The 13,473-nt window shown below is 39.6% G+C and overlaps 1 protein-coding gene across 2 annotated transcripts in view; it reads right to left on the reverse strand.

Moving 5' to 3' along the window:
- Positions 1-10,975: 10,975 nt before the first annotated feature.
- The window catches only part of RASGRP3 (RAS guanyl releasing protein 3), a 78,700-nt gene continuing 76,202 nt past the window's right edge, over positions 10,976-13,473 (reverse strand). For both annotated transcript variants that reach the window (XM_080685884.1, XM_080685883.1), the window contains exon 18: positions 10,976-12,762. In XM_080685884.1, coding sequence (XP_080542010.1) covers positions 12,754-12,762 — 9 coding nt within the window. In that variant the 3' untranslated portion in view covers positions 10,976-12,753. The remainder of the gene's footprint in view (positions 12,763-13,473) is intronic.

Below are 13,473 nucleotides of genomic sequence, written 5' to 3' on the forward strand. Positions count from 1 at the left end.
TGCGGTTCACGAGCCAAGCCACATGCGGCTCTTTGGCCCTTTGAGTGTGGCTCTTCCACAAAATACCACGGCCTGGGCAAGTCTATTTTGAAGAAGTGGCATTAGAAGAAGTTTAAGTTTAAAAAATTTGGCTCTCAAAAGAAATTTCAGTCGTTGTACTGTTGATATTTGGCTCTGTTGACTAATGAGTTTGCCGACCACTGTCTTAGACAGATTGAGACAAACAGTACCTTTTGTTAGTGCTTTGTTTCCTCCCTATACCAGGAACTAGAATGGGATATCAACACTATGAAAATTGTCAAAGATATGGCACTGTCATGTTCATTTCTTGCTCTAGATCCAAAAATCGAGTTAGTGTCCAACTGTGGGCACAAAATAAATTCCTGCTGAGGGGAAGAAAGCATTTGAAGTCATTTCTCTATATATACCTATTTTCCCATTGCCTAATTCACTCATACATAACTAGAGGCCCAGTGCATGAAATTTGTGCACTGGGGGGGGGGGTGCCTCAGCCCAGCCTGCATCCTTTCGCAATCTGGGAGCCCTCAGAGGATGTCTTGACAGCAGTCGGACATCCTTTAGTACATATACATTTTTTTTATATACTAGAGGCTCCTGCCACCGCTGCTGCACTGGCCAGTCGTTAGTCCAGCTTCTGGCTGAGTGGCACTCACCCTGTGGGAGCGCACTGACCACCAGGGGGCAGCTCCTGCGTTGAGCGTCTGCCCCCTGGTGGCCAGTGCGCATCATAGCAACGAGTGGTTCCACCGTTTGGGCGATTTGCATATTAGCCTTTTATTATAGGATTTATTATATAGGATTTATTATATAGGATCTTATACTTAGATGTTCATTTTTTTTAGGTTTTGCACATTCTACTTTTCTAGATACTTTGCCTTTTGAAAATTTAGGTTAAGCTAAATAGAAAAATAACATTTATCACTAGATAAAGTTATATAAAACTTTCTGCTGCTTGTCTTTTTCTCTTGTTCTTCACTAATGTGATTCTAATCACTAGAAATGTTCATTTTGTTGTTTAGCACTGCATTTCCACATTTTAAGAATCACTGATTGAAGCGGGTATGCACTTCAATGACATTTTTTCACAAAAGAAATAAAACATGAATAATGTCGAAGTCCTCCTTGTCTCTCTCCACAGATCCATCTCCTTACCTTCCTTCCCCATCAAGAATCTGGTATGTACTTTTCCGGATGCCATTTTTATACGTTCCCTACACATATAGGTTATCAAAACAACACCTAGTTATGCTTTGCATACTTTGCATTTTACCTCATGCTATTATGTTATATATACTGATGTGTAGGGAACGTATAAAAATGGCATCCGGAAAAGTACATACCAGATTCTTGATAGTAGTTGTCTCTGGGGAAGGAAGGTAAGGATATGGATCTGTGGAGAGAGACAGGAGGACTTCGACATTATTCATAATGTTTTATTTCTTTTGAGAAAAAATCATTAAAAATTGTTAATTGTTAATTATGGCTATTGGGTGCAATGAGTGCTGTGCTGGAGCTGGAGTGGGTCGCGCACACTTCTCCCCAACTCCCCATGCAATGATGTCACCATGATAGCTTGAAATTGATAGTTAAAGTGTTTACACAACAAAAGCAGCAAATACTACAAATCAGAACCTTTTCTTTCCCCTCTTGAAGGGTCTGCTGTTCACACTGACCAGCACAAGAAGAAAAAGGCCTACAGCCCTAACCGGTTTGGCTCAGTGGATAGAGCATCAGTCTGCAGACTGAAAGGTCCCAGGTTCGATTCCGGTCAAGGGCATGTACCTTGGTTGCGGGCACATCCCCAGTAGGAGGTGTGCAGGAGGCAGCTGATCAATGTTTCTCATCGATATTTCTAACTCTCCCTTCCTGCCATAGCCCAGGCATTGTGGTGGGCATTTGAAGCACAAAGATAAGTTAGGAAGTCCCGGCCTTGGGAAATGTCCAGTGGCAGATGCAGAAACATGCTTGGACTCACTTATTCACCTTTTAGTTGCCTGCAAAAATCATGTTGCTAAAAAGCATTGCATAAACATAACTGTTGGCATGAGAACTTCCACAGTAAATCATTCACTGCCCACTATGTATCAGTGAAAAAGTTTGGAATTGGAGGGAAATTCTCAAAGAATAAAAAGTATTACAATGACCAGTATGTGTTATGTTACACTTTCTTCAAGAAGAAAAAGGCCTGCAGCCCTAACTGGTTTGGCTTCAGTGGATAGAGCATCAGTCTGCAGACTGAAAGGCCCCAGGTTCGATTCCGGTCAAGGGCATGTACCTTGGTTGCAGGCACATCCCCAGTAGAAGGTGTGCAGGAGGCAGCTGATGGATGTTTCTGTCTCATCGATATTTCTAACGCTCCTCCCTTCCTCTCTGTAAAAAGAAAGAAAGAAAAAGGCCTGCAGTTCAGTTCAATAAACACTTGGGTGCCTGCCATAGTCGAGGCATTGTGGTGGGCATTTGAAGCACAAAGATAAGTTAGGAAGTCCCGGCCTTGGGAAATGTCCAGTGGCAGATGCAGAAACAGATGCTTGTAGTATTATGGTTTTAAAAATGAAAGATCCCAGAGTATTAGAATGAAGCCAGAGTATTAGAATGGCACAGTCTTCAGTATTGCTGACATGAGATGAGGTGGAAATTGGCAGGAAAAGTTGGAAAGGATGCAGGTGCCAGGTAATAGAGGGTTCTACATACCTTTCTAAATTTAGTGTTACTTGGACCTAGTTTATGGACCTTAGTATGCCAAGGCATGAACAGATAATGGATTCTGTATAAATCATTGGCTAAAGAGTAGAGAATGGACTTAAGGCAGGGGGCAAAGATTGGAACGAGAAACACAGAGCTTAAACTAATGTATAATAGGGATGGAGAAGGGACAAATTCAGGAAGTAACAAGAGTTAAGACCACCACACTTACTAATTGGCATAAGAATAGGAAATTTAGTATGACTGGGTTTCTTTTTTTTTGTGATTGGGTGGCAATAACATTAATTGTAACCAAATTTAGGAGAAGGGGGAGAGGTCTGGAGGGACTGAATGATTACAACCTATCAAAAGTTTATTTTTATCTAGCAATCAGTATCAATGCTATTTTTGAATGAGGCATTTACAAGATGATTGAGATCAGATTTTCTTGGGGAGAGGTATGAAAAGTACTATCAAGTCTTCTGAGCAGATACATTTACTCCCAGTTGTACATAGCTCCCAGCACTTAAGGCCTTCGCTAACACCATCTCTAAGGTCTTTGTCTCCTAAGCCCTTAGGCGCCTCAGAATCCTTTATCTCAATAGAGACCAGTTCTCATGGGATAGAAGACCAGTCATAATTCAGCTACACTAATGTGGGACTACAGAGAAATCGGTTTCATTTTAACTTATTCTCAATTATCAGAAACTAATGAAAAAAATCGAATGAAACAAGCAGAAAGTCAATCCCAACCTAAAAGATGAGTGAGGGCTATTTTAGTACATATACATTTTTTTTTTTATATACTAGAGGCCCGGTGCATGAAATTCATGCATGGGTGGGGTCCCTAGGCCTGGCCAGCGATCAGGGCCCATCATGTTCCCCGCCCCCCACCCCCCCGTCCCTTACTGCCCACGTCCACAGCCACCCACCCCCAGTTCCCCATCCCAGCCTGGGGGCCCGGCCCTGATTGGGCGATCAGAGCCTGCTGGCCATGGGGAGGGACAGGGAGGTTGGCTGGCAGGCCCCATTGGCAATCGAGCCTGCGGTATGGGGGCAGCTCCTGCATTGAGCGTCTGCCCCCTGGTGGTCAGTGCGTGTCATAGTGACTGGTCGTTCCGGTCATTCTGTCATAATGGTCACTTAGGCTTTTATTTATAGAGATATTTTATTGATTTCAGAGATGAAGGGAGAGAGAGAGATAGAAACATCAATAATGAGAATCACCAAACAGCATGCCCCACCCTGGGGATTAAGCCTGCAACCCAGGCATATGCTCTGACCAGGAATCAAATTGTGATCTCCTGGTTCAAAGGTCAACACTCAACCACTGAGCCCATGCCAGCTGGGCTTAGTATCTTGTTTACAATATGATGAAATATAACGGTTTTAAGTCTTGTGACACTATTCTCTATCAATTAACTTCTTACCCAGATATTTTAGTGCTTACTACGGAAAACAAAGGAATAGCGTATTTTCCCTAGAGCAGTGGTTGGCAAACCGCAGCTGGTGAGCCACATGCGGCTCTTTGGCCCCTTGAGTGTGGCTATTCCACAAAATACCATGGCCTGGGCGAGTCTATTTTGAAGAAGTGGCGTTAGAAGAAGTTTAAGTTTAAAAAATTTGGCTCTCAAAAGAAATTTCAATCGTGCTGTTGATATTTGGCTCTGTTGGCTAATGAATTTGCCGACCACTGGCCTAGCTAAACCATAATCTTCCAATCTGTAAAATGAGGGTAGTAATTCCCACCTTCGAGAGTAGCTGTACAGATTAAGTGTGATGATCTGTAAAATGCCTACCATAATGTATGATACATAATATGCACTCACTGTTTAGTTTCTGTCAATACAGAGGTAATTACTACTCAGGAATACCTTAAACAGAATCTTAGGGAGAGTATCTCACTTCCCTTCCTGATTAAAGTTTGGAACAAATGTTGCAAAGTGCATAGCATTCAGTCTGTACAACTTCAAAACAGCCTAAAATATCCTGGTTGCCCACACAATACAGAAGTGACGATGGACAATGTTATGCACCCTTTTGCTTTTAAATTACATGTTTTTTTTCAAACATGAGTATCTTTTTCATTGCATTTAGTATGTATTTGATAATACCAGCTTTGAAACTAGGCCACCAACTTACACCACACACAAGAATAAACTCAAAATGGATGAAAGACTTAAATGTAAGTCGTGAAAACGTAAAAATCCTGAAAGAAAACATAGGCAGCAAAATTTCAGACATTTCTCATAGCAATATGTTTGCTAATACATCTTCGAGGGCAAGGGAAACAAAGGAGAAAATAAACAAATGGGACTATATAAAAATAAAAAGCTTCTGCACAGCAAAAGAAACATCAACAAAATGAAAAGGGAGCCCACTGTATGGGAGAACACATTTGCCAATGATAAATCTGGTAAGGGGTTAATACCCAAAATATAGAATGAACTCATACAACAACAAAAGGAAAACAATCCAATTAAAAAAATGGGCAAAGGACCTAAATAGCCACTTCTCCAAAGTGGACACACAGATGGCCAAGAGACATGAAAAAATGCTCAAAGTCACTGATCATCTGAGAGATGCAAATTAAAAGGACAATGAGGCATCACCTTACACCTGTCAGAATGGCTACCATCAACAAATCAACAAATGACAAGTGCTGGCAAGAATGTGGAGAAAAGGGAACCCTAGTACATTTCTGGTGGGAAGCAGACTGGTGCAGCCACTATGGAAAACAGTATGGAGTTTCCTCAAAAAATTAAATATGGAACTGCCATTTGACCCAGTGATCCCACTTCTAGAAATATATCCTAAGAAACCCAAAACACCAATCAGAAAGAATGTATGCACCCCTGTGTTTATAGCAGCACAATTTACAATAGCTAAGATCTGGAAACAGCCCAGGTGCCCATCAGCAGATGAGCAGATAAAAAGGCTGTGGTACATTTATACCATGGAATACTATGCCGCTGTAAAAAAGCAGGATTTCTTACCCTTTGAGACAGCATGGAGGGACCTAGAGGAATAAGTCAGTCAGAGAAAGACAAGTATCACATTATCTCACTCATATGTGGAATCTAAAGAACAAAATAAACTGATGAACAAAATAGATCCAGAGACATAGAAACATGGAACGGACTGATGAATCTCAGAGGGAAAAAGGGGGAGGGTGAGTGGGTGGGAAGAGATTAACCAAAGAACTTATATACATACCAGTACATGCATAACCCATGGACACAAACAATACTGTGGTGAAGGTCTGGGGTAGGAAAAGGGGCAAGCTAGAAGGGGTCAATGGGGGAAAAAGGGGGACATCTGTAATACTTTCAACAATAAAGATAAACTTAAAAAACAAAATAGAAAACCAACAACAAAAAACACACCCAAAGGAAAAAACACCAAAACAAAAACACCCACAGACAAATCTCAGATCTTCCTCTTGCAAATTGCCCCAGAGTGTCACATCCTCAAGGTGCCAAACAGACCATACCAAATATTGGTTCAAGGAAGCCTCCTTTAACATTTAGTCAAAGCCATTCTAGCCCTTTAAATCTCCTTAGGCTTATTTCCCTTAATGATCAAATTGGCCTTAGGATAGTCTGAGTTCAGAGCAACCAAAAACAGTATGTCTTAGTTATACGGTGTCTTTTATTTTTTATATTTTAAAAATATATTTTAAAAATTAATTTCAAAGAGGAAGGTAGAGGGAGAGAGAGACAGAAAACATCAACGATGAGAGAGAAGCATTGATCGGCCGCCTCCTGCACACACCGCGCTGGGGATAGAGCCCGCAACCCAAGCGTGTGCCCTGACCAGGAACCCAAAGGTGACCTCCTGGTTCATAGGTCACCGCTCAACCGCTAGCCATGCCAGCCGGGCTATACGACGTCTTCTAAACACAACTATTTTACAAAACTTAAATCTATTAAAGCACTTGCATAAAACTCACAGAGCAAATGTTAAATGACTTCTTTCAGATTCAGGGGTCTTTATGCAATAAGATGGCTGAAACTTATCAGATCACATCATGAGATACTCCAACCACAGTGGCTGCTCATTTCATTTTATGGCAAATAATAAGCTTCCTTACATTTATGATAAGTTTGAATACAGTAAAACCTCAATATAATGAACTAACTAGGGGGTGGGGGGTGTCATTAAGGCTGAAAGTCTGTCATATAATGAAGTAGCTTTTCCCAATGCATAAGTTAAAAAACTGACAAATTAGTTGACCTCTTTTTACTGCACATTTGTGTAATGAAAATTAAGTATGTATGAAAAGTTCCGTTTCACGGAAGTTTTCTATGTATATGACTATAATTTTAAGTTTATACAGAAAAGTCCAGTAAATGCGTGCACTCACCAGTCACCGCAGTCCCCGCAGTCCCCGCGGGTGAACAGAGGCCAGGACCGAGCGTGGCTGGCCGCACGTGGGCGCACCAGCTGGCACCTGTTAAAGCTGCCGCAGAAAGTCACGCCACGTGGAACAGAACCAGTGACCGCTGGGGATGCGGTGCGATCACGTGCTAATCATTAGCTGAACATTGTTTACAAGCGGCGACTCTTGGCTTTCAATATATAGGCTATAGGTGCAGATATGGAATATTTATTTATGTTGGCAAAATTATTACAGTGTTTTTTTTCAACATATGTCCTATTCCCTAAAGTTTAAAAAAAAAAAAAACACACACACAGTGAATAACAACAAAATAACCTGTTAATTTAATATAAGCATATCTTGGTTAAAAGCATTTTAAAATGAACAGGGTGTTAATTTGCACATATGAATACACACCAGAAATTCTGTCTGTTAAATCCGAAGTCTGTTAAATCGAGGTCTGCAAAATCGAGGGTTTACTTTATAAATTTAAAAGTGTGTAGTGAACAGAAAGGCTTACAGACCACTACCTGCTAAATGTCTCATGTGTATCTGAGGGACCCACATTACGTATCCACTGTCGTAGACCAGAGCGATCTCTCTGCATACTGTACACTAGCCAACCCCTTCTTACTTCTGCTACCTTATGAGTGTACAGAGCATCACCTTTGAAATCATCTTAGCTATAGGAAAAAATAAGAGCAATGGGGAAATTCCTGGAAAGAAGACTGTATAAGGAGTTTCAAAAAAATTGGTTCTTGTCTCTGTTCTGCTAACAAATAGTTCTGTGATATTTTTCCTGTTTCATAGGTTATTTAATATATATATATATATATATATATATATATATATATATATATATATATATAAAATTGATTTCAGAGAGGAAGAGGGAAAGAGAGATAGAAACATCAATGATGATATAGAATCATTGATTGGCTGCCTCCTGCACACTCCCTACTGGGGATCGAGCCCACAGCACCATGCATGTGCCCTTGACTGGACTCAAACCCGGGACCCTTCAGTCCACAGGCTGACGCTCTATCCACTGAGCCAAACCAGCCAGGCCATAGGTAATTATTAAAAGTGTGACTATGCATTTTTCTGCAGTCATTCCTTGGGAATTTGCTACAAGGAAGCATTTGTCACCCTTGTTCGCCTTTCCTCAATTTGTTCCTCTGTGACACAGACCCTGAGAGGGTCCATACCATTTAGCCCAACTTTTTTTTTTTAACTACAAACCTTCAGAAAAGTTTAAAAAATTGTACAATGCATATCCATGTGCCTAGATTCAACAACTTAACATACCATCTTGCCACATTTCCTGTATCTCTTTATGCAAACAATTTTTTTTGACGGAACAATTTGAAAGTAAACTTCAGATATTGATTCTTCACCCCTAACTACATCGACAGGCAACTTCTAAAAATAAAGACATTCTCCTGAAAACCCTAAAATCACTATCAACTGAAGTGAATGAGCATTCAATACATCATTTAATACAAGGTCCATATTCCCCGGTTGCTCCCTGAGAACATCTGCTTTATTTATTTTTGGATCCAGAGTCCAATCAAGGTTTACAACATTGCATTTGGTGGGTTGCGTTTCATTTGGTTCGTGTGTTTTATCTGATCCAAAACTGTTCCTCCCCCTCCTTTGTCAGGTTTTTCTGACAATTTATTTTTGAAGGGCTTAGGCCAGCTGCTGTGGTCATGCTTCCCTTATGCTATTATATATAAACTGCAAGTCACTGAATGTGAATGCCAATGTGCTCGCCATTAACATTTTAAAAAGAAAATTAAGTAAATATTTTGGTTTGAGGTCCAAGTACTCTCTAGACCTCAGCAGGCAGGATTTGGACACAGCTGGAGAAAGCTATTTCCTGATGAGCCTTAAATTCCAAGTAGCTTCCTATCATCACCACTTGGAATGAATGGTTGTAAAATAAATGACGTACTTTTTATTTTATTTTTTAAAAAATATTTTTATTGATTTCAGAGAGGAAGGGAGAGGGAGAGAAATATTAATGATGAGCGAATCATTAATTGGCTGCCTGTCCGCCCCACACTGTGATCAAGCCCACAACCTCAGCATGTGCCCTGACTGGGAATCAAACTGTGACCTCCTGGTTCATAGGTCCATGGTCAACCACTGAACCACACCGGCCGGGCATACTTTTTATTTTAAAAACTAGTTTTTGTTTCCTTCTTGTCTCCCTGTAGTTCTTTCGAGAGCTAGCCTCTTAATCAGGTTTATATTTTGCCCTATTTTTCTCTAAACTCATTTACATTTTACCCATTTGGTTTCTTTATCTTGCCTACTTATTTTCCAACAGAGCAAGAATAACTGATCTTAGAAAACGGGCAAAAACTATCCACACACAGTGCCAGGAATAAGAAAAAACTTTGAATATTTTTCACTTATGCTTCTTTGCTTGGATAAGCCTTATTTGACACAAAAGTTAGTTGTTGTTTTTTTAATATATATTTTATTGATTTTAGAGAGGGAGAGGAAGAGAGAGATAGAAGCATCAATGATGAGAGAGAATCATCGATTGGCTGCCTCCTGCCCCCACCGTGTCCGGCAAGTGCCCTGACCATGGAATCAAATCGTGACCTCCTGGCTCATAGGTTGAAGTTCAACTACTGAGCCATGCCGGTCTGGTGACACAAAATTTAGTTAAATGATGTATTTAGAGCCTCCAAAGTACACAGCCCTGTATCACATAGAGTCCAAGATCTTGAAGACAATTTTAGAGTAGAACCCTACTTAGTTGAAAAATAGTATTCGCTAATTTAAAAGGTCTTTACAGTGTATTTTTACAAATATTATTTGACTTGATCTTTATAACAACTCTATGAGGTAGTTGAGGAAGGTGGTGAAAACTCTCATTTTTCAAATAATGAAACTGAGGCTCAAACAGGATCTCATGACTCTAAGGGAGAAAGATGGGATTTAAATCTGGATGTGGATTGCATACCAAAGGTATATTGTAATCTCATCTGACTGAAATTACCTCCTCAGTCGTTTAGAGAAGTGGTCGCCAACCTTTCAGACCTCACGGATCACTAGCGGTCCACAGACCACAAGTTGGCGAAAGCTGGTTTAGAGTCTTTTATATTTTGGCAAAATCAATATGTTTATCTTAGGAATATTATGCTCTTACTATTAATAACAGTTCTCTTCTGTAGGAGTCCTGCATTGTTAAATACCAAACCCCTCTGACTTTTGGAGAGTCTCTGTTACCATGGAATCTGGGGACATTATTGTTCTAAAAAGCAACCACTCAACCTAAATTGTTCAAATACCATTAGGGCCGTCCTCTGGTTTAGGCAGATATAAAAATGCCTCAACCCAATTTGTATGTCCTTCAATGAAGACCCAGTTGCATCATCTAGCATATCTTCTCCTGGTACCTAATAATATTCACTGTTAAGAGCTTTGTTTTTGCTTTCCACCTAAAAGGTGACCATGATCATCAAAACCACAAAAGGAAGGTCTGGAGGAATATCCTTCTGCTCCACCATGGGTTTGCCTATTTTGTTTATTTTGCTGATTATGAGAAATCGGTAGATTGGAAATATCACAGTCGCCATCGGTTGTGAGTAAATGATATAATCTTAATTATCAAGTTGCTCATTATGGACTCAAATTTCTACAAATAGTATAGTGTATGTACATATTTATATACATATACACACATATAGTTTATATATATGTACACACATATGTTTGTTTTATTTTGTTTGTGTTTGTTTTTTACTCAAAAGTAGCCCATACTGAGTGGCAAGAATATAATTGCTCTGAAAAGAAAAAGAACAGTCTAATATTTATTAACAAGGTTCTTCCTGAATTTTCTTAAATTAAAAAAAAACAAACACAAGAAAGGTTGCTTGTACTTAAACTGCCATTTTCTGTTTTTAATTTTGTTAGCATGTATTTCATTGCATTTAGGAATAAGAATAGATAGCATATATACATAGAACCAACACTTGGGGGTGGCTGTTTACCTTCTGAGGTGTTTCCATATGGTGAATTCTCATATTACTTGGCTTAGTCACGGCTCCTTCAACTAATAACTTTGTTTAATTTTCAATATCTCTGCAAATCCATCTCCAAATCGCACAATTATGCCAGTTCTAGCAACTTTGGAACTGTATTTTAAGCAACCACCTTGCCTTAATGCCCACAGGCTCTCAGCTTCTGAGGGTAGAGACCAAGCATTGCTTGTCTTTGTGCATCTAGCATAGGAAATGCCTAGAGCAGGCGCTCAACAAATGTTTGCTGAGCAGAACTGTCCTCAATGACCTAATGGGAAAAGAGAAAAAAGGCAATTTTTTACTGACGTGACTGCCCCCAATAGAAATGAATTCAACCTTACGTGGACTATTTATAAACTTAAATTCCCAAATGTAGACCAGTGCACCTCTGTGGGTACAGTTTCTAACTGATCACTTGGTAGCAGGTCATGGCCCTCATGCCCAGGCGCAATCCCATCTCTACTTTTGAACATCTTAAACCAAGTGCTCTCTCCTCTCCTCATGTAACGAACAGGCCCACGTAGAGTTATTTTGGGTCAAAGATATATAAAAAGATATATAAAATATTGACACTAAAATTTTAAATGAAATGTTGTTCATCAAAGCTGGTTTGTGATTTGCTTCCTATGACGCTCTTTAATTATGGATGGCAATTTCTTAGGTCTCTTTTACAACCCCAAATTCTCTCTTTTAACAAATAAAATACTTAGAACTATTTTGAGTTTTTAAAAATTGATGGTTGTTTTATATTTCACTAAGTGGTTTGTGTTTCTTCTAAATTTTATCCCCAAAGATTTGAACTGATTTTTTGTGGTTCACATTTCTTAATAGCAGTTTTAATAGAAGTCTTAATAAAGATGATTAAACTTAGTCAGGTGGGACAAGAAGAGTTAATTTTCAAATTACAATATTCATAATTTATGGCAATTGTAAATATTAGGAATTTTTTTTTATTAGAGTTTTCATGGCTGTGTCGGAGCTTCCTAGTGATGCAGAATAGGTAAGACTTATGTGATATATAAATGTGTGAATTATTACACATCCTAATAGCAACCATGTGATAAAAAAAAATCAATGTAAACAGCTTCTCCTTGCATCAGATGATCATTTAGAAGAATCTCTGCCTTCCAGGATCTGAATAGCATCCTTGTCCCTCAAGAAAATGTTAAGTCCTGGTCCCATCCAAAAAGCACACAAAAAACCCTCAAGATCAACTTCTCATTAACCCCCCGCCCCCCCCCCCAAAAAAAAGTTTATAAAAATACTGAAATAATATCCTCACAAAAAAAAAGCAAAGTCTGATTTAGAGAGTAAGTATCAAGTACATGCACAAAAGCTTCCATTTCACCCGTATATGAATGGCTCTAGAGAAAGATACATGAGAAAACCACCAACTACATCACACAGTCTTTGTGGCACCTAACCAGGGGCGGGGGGAGGAAATAAATAGCTCATAGGGCAAGTCCTCTGTCCCATAGTCCAATCAGGGAGATCCCACGGTGTCACTAGGCAGTAAACGTCCACATATCTTTTCAGGTAACTTCCTGAGAGTTGGACTGTTCTTCCGAGTTTCTCATCTTGCTCCTTCCAAATGCCAACGTGATTGCCTTTGGTGTCTTCAGCCTGAAGTCAGCCATCCTGCAATACAAATCAGAACCTGTTGCATGGCTGCGTCTCATTGAACAAAATAAGAGTGTTCCTAGAGTGCTGTTTATTTGAAGGACCATCTCAAGTGATCAGAATCTGTACTCTCAAGATTTAGAGAGAATTAAAAGATCATGTATCCACCCAGCACATGAAATCGTAAAGGCGTCCATACAGAGGCTCCCTTCAATAAGGATGCTTGCCAATAAGGACACTTCTCCCTACAGGGTACTGTACAAAGCACTGGTCCCTGAAATATCCCTTGTGGAGGTTTCCCTGTTATTTTATCTATCTATCTATCTATCTATCTATCTATCTATCTAGTATCTATCTATCATCCTCACCCAAGGATATTTTTTCCATTGATTTTTTTTTTTAAGAGAGAGTGGAAGGGAAGGAGGAAGGGGAGAGAGAAACATTGATATGAGATAGACACATCAATTGGTTGTCGCATGTACACATCCCGACTGGGGCCGGGGATCGAGCCTGAAACCAAGGTATGTGGCCTTGACCAGAATCAAACCCGTGACTCATCAGTCCGAGGGCTGACGCACTAACCACTGAGAAAAACTGACCAGGGCAAGGTTTCCCTTTTAGAAATTCATAATATATATTAGTATAAGGATACTGGGAAAACTTATAAGGGAAGAAGATCTATATCTATACTGATAATTATAGGTATATATAGATAAACATATTTAACTT

The sequence above is a fragment of the Plecotus auritus genome (assembly GCF_963455305.1).
Source record: "Plecotus auritus genome assembly, chromosome: 8".
Lineage (NCBI taxonomy): Eukaryota > Metazoa > Chordata > Mammalia > Chiroptera > Vespertilionidae > Plecotus > Plecotus auritus.